At 37.5% G+C, this 17,060-nt stretch overlaps 1 protein-coding gene across 3 annotated transcripts; it reads left to right on the forward strand.

Moving 5' to 3' along the window:
• Nucleotides 1-48: 48 nt before the first annotated feature.
• On the forward strand, nucleotides 49-17,060 carry knl1 (kinetochore scaffold 1). Of its 3 annotated transcripts, none has more exons than XM_044169519.1 (32): nucleotides 49-185; nucleotides 1,063-1,097; nucleotides 1,288-1,324; nucleotides 1,432-1,491; nucleotides 1,700-1,782; nucleotides 1,858-1,913; nucleotides 2,004-2,025; nucleotides 2,123-2,166; nucleotides 2,270-2,322; nucleotides 2,481-3,267; nucleotides 3,427-3,479; nucleotides 3,780-4,317; nucleotides 4,548-4,600; nucleotides 4,868-5,486; nucleotides 5,866-5,918; nucleotides 7,061-9,160; nucleotides 11,421-11,550; nucleotides 11,640-11,698; nucleotides 11,793-11,891; nucleotides 11,979-12,094; nucleotides 12,444-12,534; nucleotides 12,791-12,907; nucleotides 12,996-13,083; nucleotides 13,277-13,339; nucleotides 13,433-13,472; nucleotides 13,567-13,671; nucleotides 13,943-14,043; nucleotides 14,428-14,493; nucleotides 14,725-14,834; nucleotides 15,103-15,224; nucleotides 15,656-15,781; nucleotides 15,995-17,060. In XM_044169519.1, exons 2-32 carry the CDS (start codon nucleotides 1,069-1,071, stop codon nucleotides 16,089-16,091), a joined length of 6,117 nt encoding a protein of 2,038 aa, XP_044025454.1. In that variant the 5' UTR covers nucleotides 49-185; nucleotides 1,063-1,068; the 3' UTR covers nucleotides 16,092-17,060. The 3 variants fall into 3 exon arrangements, with proteins under 3 accessions (XP_044025454.1, XP_044025455.1, XP_044025456.1); XM_044169520.1 differs by having other exon boundaries at nucleotides 143-281; XM_044169521.1 differs by lacking the exon at nucleotides 49-185 and having other exon boundaries at nucleotides 1,061-1,097; nucleotides 1,842-1,913.

Raw genomic sequence — 17,060 nt, forward strand, 5'->3', positions numbered from 1 at the left:
TAATTTTACTACAGTAAACTGAAATAAGCAGAGGAATCGAGAAAGTAGACCAAAAAAAAACCACACAGACTAGACTGCACTGCGCATGCGTGGAGGCGGCTAAATTCAAAACTCAAGACGTTAGCATCGAGGCTCGTTGACGTTAGCTGCAGTTTGCAGGTTCGCACATCGACCCAGCTATTAGAGTAAGTGACATGAAAACTATTTTAAGTTAGTTTACCTGTAATAACACAACCGTATCCGTTGTAAAACGGCAGGAATAAGCTCTTAACAGCTACAAGGTATGCGCTGTAATGTTTCTTTGGTGTTCAGTTATTTTCTTGTTCATATTGTGAATGGCACGCGAACACGAACGTTAGCATAACTAAAAAAAAGTGCACTAAAAATTTCTTGCTAGCGAGCTCAGTAATGATCAGTTTGTTTTCTGTAATGAATGAATATAAATGTAAACTCATTAAATATTTGGGGGGGGAAAGGTGTTTTGCGGTGGAATACGTAACGTTAGCGTTTGTTGACAAAGGAGAAATCCATATCCGGCTAACGTAGCACTTATTAATTGATCATTTCAGCTCTGTATCGATAGCATCAGTTATTGTGCCGATTATTAAGTTAAAATCCTAAACTGTTGTATGGAAAAGCATGTAATTTCTGTTCATCCAGTCCCATATTTCCCTGATGTCATTGAGGCCCAATACCTTCTTAACAGAGATTGAAGGACGGACACTTCGTAGTTTATTTTCATACCATGGAGGTCATTTTATTTTTCACACTTATCACTTAGTAAGCTTATCACTGCTCTGAAAAACAGTCTTTGTCAACCTGACACACCGGTTTGCTATACCTTTGTGCACCTGATCTACCTATTATTCCACCCCAAAAAACCTTTTTGGTTATTAATTTAATAATCCAGCTAAAGAGAGGCATTCATACTGTATGCAAATGAAAAGGCAAGCAAATTTTGCACATGTCACTGAAAAGGCCTTGTCTTATCAACTTCTATTTAATCATATACTGCAGAAGCTGTGATTTACTGTACCAAGCACTGTTTCTATTTATTCACAGTTGAAAATGGAGCCTCTGGATCCTGCCAAGAATGAGTGAGTGAAAATTATAATATTGAGAGAAAGCAGCCATGTGTGCTTTGTGCCTGAACCTAAAGGCCAATTACACCTGGAATTAACATTAACTTGTGATAGATATGACTGTATTCACGTTGTATATAATAATAAACACCTCGCATGCACATACTCTAGAGCTGAATAGTGTGTTTCATGTTGTGTGTTACAGAGAAAGCAGTGGATTCTCCAGGCGGCGCATTTCTTCGGTCAGTGCTACAAATAATTTTATGGACAAAGTATATATACTTTTTACTGTTTAAAAAAATAATAATAATTTGCCTAAACCATATTGTCTGCAATGTATCATTTTCAGATTTTAAAAGCACCACGGAAATCAATCAGATTCCCTGACCCAGAGCAACAGGAAAATGTGGTAAATGGATTGCTTGATTTAAGAGCTTTACCTTACTGTTTTTATATGCAAAAATGGAGAATTTGGTTGTAATTAAAGTGACTCTCCAACCGTAATATGTTTTTAAGTATCGATTCTCAACTTAACAAGGATAAGATTGAGTGCTAATAACTTTGATTATGGTTTTATATTTTACTTTATACTGTATGTTATTTTTATTTTCACTAAGGTGGAGTGTGCCAAACCAGTGGAAAAGAGGAATTCAAGAAGAGTCAGTTTTGCCCCTGCCAATGATGTCCTCCTGTTTTCAAAGTGAGACCAAAAAAAGCCAGGCTTAATTTTCCATGACACTGACATTTTAACCTAATCAGTATTTTCTCTTTACAGGGATATAAAAAATGCCTCTCCTGCCCGAAGTCCTTTACAAGAGTTAATAACAACAAGTAAGTATGTAATGTAGCATGTATAAGTATGTAATCGTTTTAAATTTTATTTTAAGCAGCTTTTTATAATTTGTCCTGTGTTATTCACAGCAACGGAAGCTACACAAAATAGGTAAGGTGACTTGATCTGTTTTATGATCTACCCATTCAGCTGTATTTCAAATGAAAATTTTCTGTCTTAACATAAATATTGTGTTTTCTTTCATTAGGGTCCGGGTAGCGATCACTGAAGATGGGATTCAACAAATTACGGGTAGGAATATTAATTCTTCAACTTAAAACAACTATTACCAAGTGCTCACATTATCTGTTGCAGTGTAAGATGACTCTTATTAAATTCAAGTCTTAAAATTTAGGAATGGAAACCCTACTGAATGCTCCTCTACATGCTTCTCAACAAAGGGATAAGGTGAGCTTGAAGTCACTTTGATGTGTTGCTTTGTAGTTTTATCAATGTTGTGTTTCTTACCACTGTCACAGCCACCAAATGGTTAAATTGCTTAATCTTAATCTTAATCTTAATATTTAGTGACCGTTCATTGACATAAAGCTACTTATCTTCACCAGGTCAACTTTGATACTGGGGCTGACTTTGGGGAGAAAACTGTGATGTTTTCTACAGATGATGCATTCATGGACATGACCCACAGTCACACTATAAACATTGCCGGTGATGCAGATTTACTTGCAGATATTTCCCTCCAAAACTATAACATTTTACCGAGTAGCGGAGAGAAAACGGTGATGTTCACTGCGGATGATGGATCCATGGATATGACCCTAAGTCATACTTTGAACATGTTGAGTGGGTCAACATCACTACCCACTAGCAGAAACATGGATTTAAGTGTCGAGAAGGGAAACATATCATCATCGGTGCCTTGTTTGGATCCTGGATTTGAAAACTTCCTTGCAAGTCTCTCTAAACCAGGTGGCCCCAGCGTTAATCCTGTGATCACCAGAATGACGCCTCCTACTGGAGGATCCTCTGAAGAAACAAATGGCTCCCTGGCCCAAATTAAAACACAAAGGGCTGATGTGGATAAAGAAAATCAGGCTCCAACTTCTGTTTCAGCTGTGATGGAGAAGTCACTAAATACATCCAGGAAGATTGGTGAATCATCTTATGGAAGTGCACTCTATCCAGAGGGTGATTTAAGCATGGGTATGACTGAAGCTCAGACAGGCCGCATTCAGGGATTCACTGATGATGATGATGATGATGATGATCCCTTTCAGTGTCTTTTTCCCACACAAGAAATGTACTCCCACCTCGACAACAGAGTGTCGCAGACTGCACAGAAGACCAAGCAACAGCAGAGCAGTAAACCACTGGCATCATTCAACCCTAAAGGTATTCAACTTTCTATCAACTAACTAAATGATTAATGGACTAAATGATGACTTAATACATGGCATCTTGTGTGTGTGTGGGGATGCTGGTATTATTTCACAACTTATGTTTGAATAGAGTTTAAATTGCATCTTATTACATTTTAATTTCCAAATTTAGATATGACATCCTTGAAGAATCCTACTCTAAATGCTTCTCATGAAAGACCAAAGGTGAGTTTTATCATTGGTTTACTTTGCTGAACGAATTTCCTATCTTGCCAAAATTTTAAGTCTGAAAATAATCCTTCACATCGTACTGACATTAACCGAAACTAATGACTGCATGGAAACTACGACATGTATGTGAAATCATATGCTAGGTTTTGGAAAATGGTCAGTTTAAGTATATATGAGTTGCTGTTCATTCAACATTCATTAGTATAGTTTTCAAAATGTCATGGATCCTCATTAAAGATTACACATGAAAGTAAATTCTTAGTATGTGATAACATACTGTATTTTCTTTTACAGGTCAACCTTGATGCAAAAGATGAAGGCAGAGAGAAAACAATAATGTTTACTGCAGGTGATGAGTTCATGGACATGACTCAGAGTCACACAGTAAACATTGCCAGTGGTTCATTAGCTCCTCCAAACCAAACTTTTGACATTTTTTTGAGTGGAAAAATGGAGAATGCTTCATCTCTGGAGGAGAGAAAACGTGAGGCTTGTGGTCTGCCAGGCTCTTCAGCAAATGGTTTGGATCTAGGGTTTAAAAACTTCCTTGTAAGTCTCTCTAAACCAAGTGCCCCCAGTGATAATCCTGCAGCATCCTCCAGGAGCTTTGGAGAATCATATAATGGCGGTGCAATCTGTCCTGAATATGATGTGAGCATGGATATGACTGAAGCTCAGACAGGCCGCATTAACGGACTCACTGGCTCAGATGATCCTTTTCAGCTTCTTTTTCCCACACAAGACATGTACCCCCTCTGTGAAAATCTGAAGAGCGCAGAGATGGATTCAGGACAGCAGCACAGAGAAGTACTGGGATCATCTAACTGTACAGGTATGGAAACCACATACCTTCCAGTTTTGTTTTGTTTTTCTCAAATGTTGACCAAATAATCTAGTGTGAGCATAACCAAAATGGGACCTTATTTTGGTAATGTGAATGATGTATGGATTTAAATACCTATATTTATAACATGTTAAGACTAAGAACAACTTCAAAATGAATTCTGTTTTATTATTTTTTAAATGGGGGAATTTGGGTCTGCTTTTTATTCGGTTTATTAGGTATGGAAACCTCATTGCAGCCATCTTTAAAGACAAAGGGGCAACGACATCAGGTGGGCTTAAAAACTCACTTACATTTTTTACGCATGTATTTTTTTTTTTTGCAGAATGAATTAATATACAGCCTACTTGCACTGAATACTGTGTATTTAAAATGTAACATATTTAGAGCTGTATTTGGTCTGTACTGTGTTGTTACATATTGATTTACCTGAAAGAAATACATTTGTCAAGTTATGCAGAATCACAGTGATTGCTTCTTTTTTCTTTTTTTTTTTAAATGGTTACATTCTTTCTTTTCTATGACTGTCCCCCCCAAGGTAAAATTTGATGCTGAAGATGACAGCAGAGAGAAAACAGTGAGGTTTTCTGCAGATGATGCCTGTATGGATGTGACACGAAGTCACACTGTAAACATTGCCACTGATTTCGGACTGCAATCGCTCCAAAATTTGGACTTTCTACCCACATGCGGAGAGAAAACAGCGAGGTTCAGTGAAAATGATGCAGCTATAAATATTGCTAGTAAGTTAGTGTCAGATTCAGTTCCTCCAGTGAAGAAACAAGAAGGTGAGACATGTGGTCTGCCTAGAAACAGATCTTCATCAGCACACAGTTTGGATCCAGGATTTAATAACTTGCTTACAAGTCTCTCAAAACAAAGTGACCTCAGTTTTAATCCAGTGATCCCAAGAATGACGCCTACAGCCGCACAATCGTCTAACATTGGAGACTCATCTAATGGAGGTACAATCTGTCCAGAAGATGATGTGAGCATGGACATGACAGAAGCTCAGACAGGCCACATTTTAGGAATCACAGGTACAGATGATCTTCAGTGTCTTTTTCCCACACAAGACACGTACCCCCAAAGTGGGGAAGCCGAGATGACTTCACAACAGCAGCACAGTGAAGCGCTGGGATCATCTAACCGAAAAGGTATGGAAACACCAAACCTTCCAAATTATTTTACTTAACTGTAGTGAAGTGAGACTTGTAACCAACCCAAAATGAGACTTTTGGGACAATGATGAGAATGAAAACATAAACCAAAAATGTATCATTATTTTTTTCCAAAATAATGTTATTTTGGTAATCTGAATTATGATATATGGCTTTAAAAAGTTTTTTTTTTTTTTTGGGGATGCCTCTTTTATAGTTCAATGTCTTTTTCCCCAGTATGTGGAACAAGGCAACAGAGATTGTAATAATTGAAATAATTCAGTTACATACATTTTAAATGTTGGAATTAGGGTCAGATAGCTGTTCTTGTTTATGTTTATATTGTTTCTTACTTATTTCCCATCTCCACATTTAGGTATGGAAACATCATTGACTGCTCCTTTAAAGTTGAAAGTGCAAAGACATCAGGTGAGTTTTGCTTAATTTGATCTTTTACACATTTGTTTTCTGAATTAATCACTATACTGCCTGCTTGCCCAGAATACTGCATCTTTAAACTAACATTAAAGCTGCACTGATCAATATTTTTTACTATGAACAATTGATGAATTAACTATGTGTAATGTGACAGGAGTCAGTCATAGTGACAAACCCACAGAGAAGTATTACTTAACTCTGCAGGTCCACTCAGTTTTATGGAGGCTTTTAATGCAATTGGGATTATTGTTTTGGTTTTCTGCCCTATAGTTCTTTAGAGTTATTCTATATGAGAGCCTCATGCTCATCAACCTCGTTTCAGCGAAACAGCTCTGATAAACCCATGAACATAGTAGAGCATCTAGCAAGCTAAAGAGCGAGATAGTTTGTAGAGACCAAAACAGAGCTAAAAGGAGTGAATTTTGGACATTGTCAGGTGGCCAGAAACAAAATTCCAAATGAATGCTAACATTGCCCCATATCTGCTGGATGTGTATATAGAGAATTGTTTGCTAACATGTTTGCCGTAACAACTTTGAGTTGATAATATGTTCATTCATCTTGATCCACTGCTCCAGTGGCCATTAGAAAAACAAAACAATGAATACAGCTTTAAATGCTGTATTTGTCCGACCATTTCTGTAATGTCGTGGTGAACTTCTTTCTCTAGCTCTCTTTTTTCATTCTTGACACAACCATTTCTGTCACTTTTCATGACAACAACCAAGTGCGACACTATGGATATCTTCCAGGAGAGACTGACTGAAAATGTTACCCCCATATTCAAACAATATCGCGTCTCACCCCTCATTATAATCACACTTTTCTCTCCGCCTTCCAGTGTGACAGTACGGAACAGCTATATAGACTTTTGATTTTCGACATGGTCTTGCAAACCTTCTTTTCGAGCATAACCAGACCCTAAGTGGGATAGATGCACATATCCTAAAATAAACACATTTGTTGAGGTATAAAGAAACACAGTGACTACGTTCTTTGCTTTAGAAAGGGATAGCAGGCTTTTTTTTCCATGGATGGTGGCACTGAGATGATAAAATGTTTGAAAATGTTATGAAATGTCTAACTCACTGTCATATAAAAGTTGACACACTTTTTATGACTTTCTCCCTCAGGTCAAGTTAGATGCTGAAGACGACTGCAGAGAGAAAACAGTGAGGTTTACTACGGACGAAGCCTGTATGGATGTGACACAAAGTCACACGGTAAACATTGCCACCAATTTGGAACCACAGTCACACCAAAATGTGGGCCTTTTACCTCCATGGGGAGAGAAAACGGTGAGGTTCACTGCAAATGATGCCTGTATGGATGTGACACAAAGTCACACGGTAAACATTGCCACCAATTTGGAACCACAGTCACACCAAAATGTGGACTTTTTACCTTCACTTGGAGAGAAAACGGTGAGGTTCACTGTAAATGATGCCGCCATGGATGTGACACGAAGTCACACGGTAAACATTGCCACCAATTTGGAACCACAGTCGCGCCAAAATGTGGACTTTTTACCTTCAAGTGGAGAGAAAACGGTGAGGTTCACTGCAAATGATGCCGCCATGGATGTGACACGAAGTCACACTGTAAACATTGCCACCAATTTGGAACCACAGTCACACCAAAATCTGGGCCTTTTACCTCCATGGGGAGAGAAAACGGTGAGGTTCACTGCAAATGATGCCTGTATGGATGTGACGCAAAGTCACACAGTAAACATTGCCACCAATTTGGAACCACAGTCACACCAAAATGTAGACCTTTTACCTCCAACTGGGGAGAAAACGGTGAGGTTCACTGCAAATGATGCCGCCATGGATGTGACACGAAGTCACACGGTAAACATTGCCAGCAATTCAGTATCAGACTCATTTCTTCCACACCAAGATTCTAACGTTTTATCTACCCTATCTGTAAAGAAGAGAGAAAATGAGACATGTCGTCCGCGTAGAAACCGATCTTCATCAGCACGCACTTTGGATCCAGGACTGTATAAGACGAGTGGCCCCTGGGCTAATCCTGTGATCACCAAAGCAGTGGCTCCTGCTTCACCGTCCCCTCAAGAAATTGTCAACACAAATGGTTTCTTGGACCAACTTAAAACACAGAAGCCTGATGTGGATATTGAAAATGAAGCTCCAGGTTTTGTTTCAGCTGGTATGGAGAAACCAGTAAATAAAACCATGACCGACTGTCCAGAGGACGATGTAAGCATGGATATGACTGGAGCTCAAACAGCCCATATTTTGGGACAAACATATACAGATGAGCCACCTCAATGCCTTTCTTCCACGCAGGACTTGTACCCCAATTCTGACGATTTGAAGAAAACAGAAGTTACTTCACAACAGAGCAATGAAGCACTAGGATCATCCAGCCCTAATGGTGTGCAAATGACAAACTGTCCATATTCTCTAGACTCAAATGAAACTGACACCAGGAAGGAACCAAGAAATCAAAATTGTTCACAGAGTGCTGTGGACCATGATGTTGATGCAGTGCCTTCACGAAAGTCTAGACGAATAAGTTTAGCCGATCTTCATTCAAAAGTAAGGCGTTTAAGCCACATGATAAATACAGCTCCTGTTACTACTGCCATGGACAGCTGCACAGCACCTATGCCACAGCTGGAACACGACATGGGAAAAAACTCAAAAGACAAAACCGAATCTCTACCTGTAATGGAGCCTGATCTCAAAAGGGGTTTGGTAAACACTGAAGAAAATACACAAGCTCAATGTCTTATGCAAGGAGAACAACCCTCTTCTACTACTACTACTCCTTTCAACTTGAAGACTAAACAACTAATGTCAAGACTCTCAGTGGGAGGCTTTAAGCCGAAACTCCCCCAAAGAAACAAACCAGATGATCCAAAGAAGGTGAATTCTGTGGGAGAACATACAAGGTCGATCACTGTCAATGTTACTAATCAACTGAGCAACTTTGACAATGATGTGAGCGATATTTACGATGAAGAGCTTGGTAGCTGTGAAGATATGTCAGAAATGCTGGACACAAGGAGTCCTCAGAAAGCCACAGAGAAAGTGAGTCCTTCCCAGGAGTTCAACATGGATGAGCCTTTAGAGGATCATGTATTTGAACAGGACTCTATTAGTGCTGTCTATGGAAATAAGAGACCTTTGCCAGTAGATGACAATGATATGGAGGATGAGAAGAGAATGAAAGCATCCACTGAGACGGCCACTGACTTTGAAATGGTATGTCAAATTACAGTACTGTAAATTCTCAAATCATGGCTTGGGTCTGTATTTACCTTATTTACCTTTTCATTAACTGCAGAGAAAACCAGGTTTATATAAGAGACAAGCCTTAAATTTTATTAGTATACATATCATATTTTCTTAAGAAGCCTCCCTGTTTCCTGATGTGCTCCTGTTTTAATTTCCTGTTAATGCAAACTCATGACTTCCTCCATGTTTGCCTGCTGTTCTGATGATTTCAGGATAATTTACATTTACACAGCACTGATTTCATTAGTACAAAAACTTGCTATACTCACCACTCTGTTGCTCTGAGTTATTCTTCTCTAATATATATTAGGCCTGCACAATATGAGGAAAATCTGCGGTGTGCAATAACTTAATGACGATATGATTTGTGATAAATAAAATTAATATTTTAAATATAACAAAATATTGTTTCTAGAGCAGCAACAGAAAAGTTTACAAAGTTTACTATACAGACTTAATATCTCACTGGGAAAAAAAATCTAAAATGTTAATAAAATAAATCATATACACCAAAACACCATATACTCTAAAACATATAAATCAAAATACTGAGTGAAAATGAGAAAGAATGAAGAACACAGAGTCAGTCAGTATCAGTCCTTCCTGCTGTCGTCTGTCCTCCTCCCTCTGCTGCTGCTGTGATTCACCTGCAGGTACTGCTGGTAGAGAGAGAAGGGGCTGGTTTGTCTCAGCCAGCAGTAAGTTTACAAGAATCTGCCAAATTTTAAGGTACGTGGCAAACTAAGCAAAAAAGTTAGACTACATACATACGTGCGTATGTACATACATAGTTTTAGCTTGTTTGTAACAATCCACTATTAGCTGAGCTAGTGCGCGGTGTTTGTGCAAAACACGAGACTGCGAACAGAGCAGATTAAAATATTTAATTTACATATTTATGCTTGTTGAACAGTTGTATTGGCTTTTTACTCGCTAAGGTTTTATTGCACTTACAGTAACAAGTGTAGTTGTCCTCAGCTCGAGTAATCTTCGAGTTCTCTTCACTTCACTGTCTCCACCGCGGTTCTGCATGTGTATGTGGAGGAGCTCAGTTGGACACAGAGAGCAGGGCAGAGGCTGCAGCGTGATGATAAAGACCCCAGGGCCAATTTAATACCGGGCTTCAGTGCCCATCCCTAAATTATATTATTATTCTTATTCATTGCGTCTTTTGCAATGTGTTTATTGCACATGTTCATATCCCAATGATGATGAAAATACGATTAATTGGTCAGCACTAATAGAAATGCAGTTTTTATTCACTAATTATTTACTGTTGTTTCCATTTGGCCATTTTTTGATTGCGGTTAAGTTTGAAACTCACCAATTCCTGAGGTTTTGCTTACTCAGAATGGGGAGTGACTATGCACATCACTAAGCATGATCGGTCCACGTGCGGACTTAGGGCTGGCCATATAAATAATATCTCGATATTTTTAGGCTAATATGCCACGATATACGATATATATCTCGATATACACATTTTCTCTAGAATAACATACCGTAAATTCTCAAATAGCCCAAACATATGATGCATTGCTGTAGATTAAACTACCCAACAGTATATGAAGTAGTTAAAGCTCAACCTTAAACATCTACAGCAGTAAAATACAACACACACATTAATGCAGCAATAATATTAATCCAAAAGCGTCATATATAATAGTAAAACACTGACAGGGACCATTTACTACACAATGAGTACTTTAAGTAAATGTGTTATTATGCACTTTTACAGTAGTAAGGTTTAGAATGCAGCACTTTTACTTGTGATGGAGCATTTTCAAAGTGGGGATGGTATTTGTACTTTTGCTTAAAGGGACAGTTCACCCCGCTCAAAGCGCCCAAAAAAAAAATTTGACAAATAAACAGCAATGTCTCTTTCCAGAAATCATGACCCAGTTACTCAAGATAATCCACAGATTTGCTGTGAGCAGTTTCATGTAGGAACTAATTTGAAACTAATTAGGGAATGAAAACTATTTGTACTTGGACAAACTAGTATTTGTATTCAAAAGTCAAACTTGGATTGGTGAGTATGACATGACGTATGAAATGTATTATACTGAATATATAGGTACTTGCCTCTCTTCAGTTATTTCAGATTTATTTGAATACTGACTTTGATTTGAGAATTTACAGTATATTATATTACAGTTTGTTATGTTTTTTTAAAGAGGAAATTCTTCATTTGTTTTTCTATGTTCTTTGTTTTATTTGTTGCCAGGGATTACAGTCTCATGTTGCAGAGTGTGATGGTAACATTACTACAGCTCCAACCATGACAGCACAGACCACAGATTACTGCAACAGCAGTCACACAGCCAGCATCAGATGTGAAGCTACATTTGAATCAAGTAAGTTGTTATGGATTCACATTGTGTAGTTGAGTATCATTAAGATCTTTATGTTGCAATGTTTTCCTGACGTAATTGTGCTTTTTCAGCTTTCAAACAAAGCCTGTTTGAATCCCAGCTTGAAGACTACGCCAATGATGTACAGAGGGTACAATGTTGACATATTTTATAAAAATATCTTTGAAATTTAATTAACATGTTTTCATGTCAGTTATTTATTGCCTTCAATGTTTTGATTACAGAAACTTGATGATGGCACCATTACAGTGTTAGAGTTCTTTAAACTCTTCAACATAGACTTTGTCATCCATAATCCTCGGCAAAGTGTCCTTCCTGGCAGAGTAGGTTAATCTTCATTTTTATAAAAAAAAAAAAAAAAAAAACAACAGTCAAATGTAGTGATGTGACTTTTTCTTTTGTTTTTACAGCTTTTGTCAGACACAGATCATACACCAATGGATTTATTGAAAGACAGGCATATCAACCGTCCTAAACAGATGGTGTATGAGACAAACGTCCTGAACCTCACAGAAAATGTGGAGGGGTATGTACGCTTAAGATTGTATAATGCATTTATGACTAAGATTAAAGTTTACATATAATAGTTTGTCACATTTAACCTTGTGGTCTTTCTTCCATGTGAGGTGTTCATGTCTCATTTTAGGTTTAAACTTGAATGCTCTTAAAACCTTTAGAAAACTCCCACTAGGAGTTTGTTAAAATGTACAAAGTAATCCTTGATTAACAGCTTTGTAATGTGCAAAGCAGCATATCTCGTTTGGCAGTGTGCCAGAAATTATAGAATAAAATTGGAAGTGGCATAGATAGACAGTTATAAGAACTGTTTAAGTTGTCTCTGAAAATACACATATTAAGACTTTTGTCCTTCCCAGGTTGAAGGAGCGAATGCAGGGTCTGGACAAACCACTGAAGATTGTGAATAGACCTTTGTGGGAAGAAATGAGAAATTCTTCAGAGAAAGAGGTATTAAAGGATAACTTTAACTTTGTTTTTCAAACTGCATTTTGTTTTTCTATTTCTTACCATGATAACTATGTTCATGTGACATGTGCAGTCACATTTGCAGTATAATTGTCAGTTTGTTAAAAGGATGCTTGTGAATACTTTTTGGGATTTAGCTGTTCCCCTTTGCTGTGTATGTAGATGTAGCAGTGGGAAGAGTATCAGTTGGGCATACGATCTTATTCCTAACCCTCACTTTGTTTATTTGAATTCACAGCTCAAATCGTTTGGTGCAAAACTAAAAGAGAGAAATAACTTGTTCAGAAAGATGAGCAAAGTTCAGTCACATGAAATGAAGGAGGTCTTGTACTCAAACCTTGTGCAGGCTAATCTGGTAAGAGCCTTCACACACAAACACTGAATTTCAACATCAGGGATCTTTTGAGAGCATTGAAGGTAATTGACATTTTTCATCTTTTCAGGACGAGCAACAGAGTTTGAGAGGAACGATCAAGAAAGCAGATGAGATGATAAAAAGTTTGGATGACTGTATTCGTAAATTAGAAACAGGTATGGCTGCTGTGGGGAAATGACTTATGGCTGTCCAGTTTACAATGCCACGTCTGTATGAATGGACTAATGATTCAGACCGACAGTGACGCCAAAAAAAGTGGGATGAGTTGGTGTTGTTGTGTTGCTACAAGGGACAGGCAGAGCAGAAGGTGAAACGGCTGTAACACCTTCTGTTTTTCCCTTCCTGTAGAACTTACTGCAGTCGAAGAAAAAGGCTTCGAAGATACACCGAGTCTGAAATCACGTCAGAAAGGTAACTTATAATACCACTTGATTATTTTATTTATTTATTTTTGTTTGTTTTTTGAATTGAATAAGTTATTGATTTATTTTAATTTTTTGACAGAAATGCAGAAAGTCACAGAGGCCTTGGCGGATAATGACCGGTGAGTTGAGAAGTACCTCTGTCATGTTTAGGTACTTTAAATATAGAAAAGGGTTTTTTTTTGTTTCTTATTCTTTTCTTTGTTCCTGCCACAGACAAATATCTGAACTGGAGATGCAGAATAAGCAGAATTCAGATAAACTGAAGAGGCTGAAAGCTGAGACGAGGAACCTTGAGAACCATGTCACCGTGCTGCATTGGTCAGTTTCTGATTTGAATGGGTTTTCAGATCCTAAGGCATGAGACTTGCTTTCAAAACATGTAGGACCTCGTTTACAAAAAGCTGCTTATGCTGAACCTTGTCCACTCTCACTATTAAGTGTGTGTCCTCTCTGTTACTTTCCTCAACTGTCAGTAAAAGAGGTCCATTAGCTTATTTTTGTCAGCAGTCTTGACAATAAATAAAATTGCTTAGCTCAGTTTTTAGCTAGATATTAAAGTCAAATCCTTTTTGTACATGTCTTACTTCAGGGTGAATGAATGGAAGTTTGGAGAGAAGAGAGACAACTGTGCGGTCTACACTTTTCTCCATGAGACCTTCCATCTACAGTTGGTGTATGACAAATCCAATGGTAAGATTGCTTTAGTGATTAACAGTAGACGTGCTCATAAAGCTACATGGTGAACAGCATTTATACTGTTTCTACTAAAATTAAAAGATTTTACAGGCAAAAAAATATTGTTGATCTCTAAAGGCTGAACATTTTAACCATGTGCTCGTAGCAACACTAATGTCAGGGCCTGCTTTGCAATTAAAACTATTGTTTACCACCCAAACTATGCACATAATTGTTGTCTGTTTACTAGGCAGACACTGGGTGAAAGTGTATTTCCAGACTTGTGGTGTTGCAAACACCGATTTGTGTTTTTATATTAAAACAGTGAAGCTCAAGCTCTATTTTTTTAACAAATGTTTTTGCAATAAATAATGTTTTTCTTTTTTATTGTTTTTGAAGGAAATGATGCTGATAATCGGTCTGAGAGGAAAATATCACACATCGCATTCAAACTTCAACTTGATGGTGAGAACAAACTAAAAAGTAGTATATCATGAGAGATAATTTGCTATAGATTGTCAGAATCTGTGTCATGCATGTTGTGTGTTTGGGTTAACATGGGTTAGTTTCTCAGCAGCTGTGAGGTCTTTATAATGAGGGTATGTTTAATGTCCACTGGCATTTTGAGCATGGGGGACATTCTTGTTACTGGTAATTTGTTAAAAACAACTACTGTACATTTTGTTTTCTAACTAGATGAGAAGTCGCAGTGCCATGCCTGCCTTGTTCACAAACTGCTCTCTCAGTACATTAATGGAGAAACTTCCTGGGTGGAGAAGTATCCAACGAGCAGACATGTTCCAAAGGTAGGTGTGAATGGAGATCTGTTTTGTTGTTTGAGAGATGTACTTATACTGTCTGTTCAAATACTGTCACATCTTGTTTATGGTCAAACTTGTTTAAGTTCTTAAAGTCAGTAGACCCATTCCAGATACTGTGTTTTACACTGAGGATGCAAATAGCCAATATTGAGTTGATATTCAATATCTTGAAGTATTCTGTCTCGAATGTGTGTTCTTGCCATGGTGGAAATAACATTTTTCAACTGAGGTATTTTGTCTCTGTTGTATGTAGCTGCTCCATGACGTGGGCCTGGTGGTGAGTCGCTGTCGTCTGCTGGGAGAGGAGTTGCGTCTGCTGAAAATGTGGGGGGGTCTAAGGCTCGATATTCTCAACATCAGCTGCGTGGACACTCAGTAAGAACTCTTCCACACAAGATAGCTTGTAATATTTAGAAACATTTTTGAGGCAACTGTATAATTAATTTAGCCTTTATTAAAGATGAGGATTCCAAACTGCGATATCATCAGGCACATCTTGATTTACAGCACCAAGATAGTGTGAACCTTTCCCCCAAATGTGATAAAGTTGAATCGACATGGTTCCCAGTACAAAGCCGACTAAGTGAACTCACATTCTGCAATAAAAGGAGAACCACAGAATCTCTACTATAATATGATGGTTAGGGGTTATTTGGACTCAAGGCAATGTTACTTATGGACATTGACTTAATGAGTTTTAATATTTACTTAAAATCACATCACAAAAGATGTAGGATCTGTCAATAGGTTAACACATTTTTCAAAAACTAAGCTACGTTATATAATATCCTTTCTTTTTCTTCTAGAGTGCACATTGTTTTCAGCAGTCTCAAGAAATTTTCCAAGTTTGAGGTGATCTTCTCTGTCCGTTTGACCAACCACCTCTGTGTCCTTCAAGTGCAGAGCTTCAAAAACATGATCGGAAACACAACGTAAGTTTGACTCAAATATATATTTATATAAGTAAGGTAGTGCTTTCGCAGCTTTTGGGTGGAGGGGAAATGCAACTTTAAAGGCACTTAATGGACAATGATACTGTGGCTAAGAATATTTAAGTGGCATTACACAATTTATTAACCACTGGGGGCCAGAAAAACTCAAAAACCTCACAAACTATAATATTTGATATTTTCATGTATTTGCAGGATCCAACAGATTGAGGAGATTGTGGCATCGTTCAGTCCAGCCAAGAACTTCTTGACCAAGATTGTCAAAAAGATTCATGAAAATCTTCTCTGTTGAGACCAGGAATACATCCAATATGAAATTTTGATTCCAATTGTTTATAATCAACCTCTTTTGTACTATATAGATCTTGGGGGAGAAAATCTATCAACTGTCTTTTTTTTGAAAAATTAAAAAAAAAAAAGTGTACAGGTTCCCAGTCTGTTTGTTGTTCCACAGTGTGCATGAAGTGGTGTTTTTTTTTGTATTTTGTCCTCATAATACAACTGCACCTGTTAACAGTCATTGCATTTTGTTAGAAATACTTGGACAACATAGTACATAGAAAGGTACAATATAAATGTTCAAATTGCTAGAATACAGGAAATCTGATCTACAGGATCAGTCTGTCTTTTCAACCAAACTTCTCAAACAAATACATTTTGGCAAAATATTTTATAACAGTTTGTTCTTGGGTAAGGTTGAGTGGAATACTTTTGTCACAGCTACATTGCCAATTTTAGGATATTCAAGGCATGCTCAGTTGTGTTAGCTATGTCATCTAGCTAGGAGATTTGGTTTAATTTATATTTGCTTAGTGATCATGTGAACCATTTAAAAGATTAAATACAGTTGTCTTTCATTGATCTGGAGTGCAGTGGTTTCTGTGCAGTTTCCAGAGTCGCCTCTAGATGGTGAACATGAACCGACCTTATAGTACTTTGTTTTACCTACAGCGGGACAATGTTTGGTTTCTGTAAAGGGGCCCTGATATGTTTATCAGATGGAGCCTGTATTTGAGACAGGCCTCAACAAAAGGCTGTATATCTGTCACTTTTTGTTGTAGCTTTGTGCAGTACTGAACAAATGTAAATATATTTTCTTTATAATGCTATTAAAACAGTTCCCCTGATTGTTTGTCATTTTTTGGTGGATAAAAAGCTTTGTATATTTGTCATTAGAGAACAAAAAATGTAAAATAAATGGTCTGGCCGTTGAAAAGATAATTGTACTCAAAAGTTTCCATTAAAAACATTTTCTTCATGA

This window comes from Siniperca chuatsi, linkage group LG16, assembly GCF_020085105.1.
Source record: "Siniperca chuatsi isolate FFG_IHB_CAS linkage group LG16, ASM2008510v1, whole genome shotgun sequence".
NCBI lineage: Eukaryota > Metazoa > Chordata > Actinopteri > Centrarchiformes > Sinipercidae > Siniperca > Siniperca chuatsi.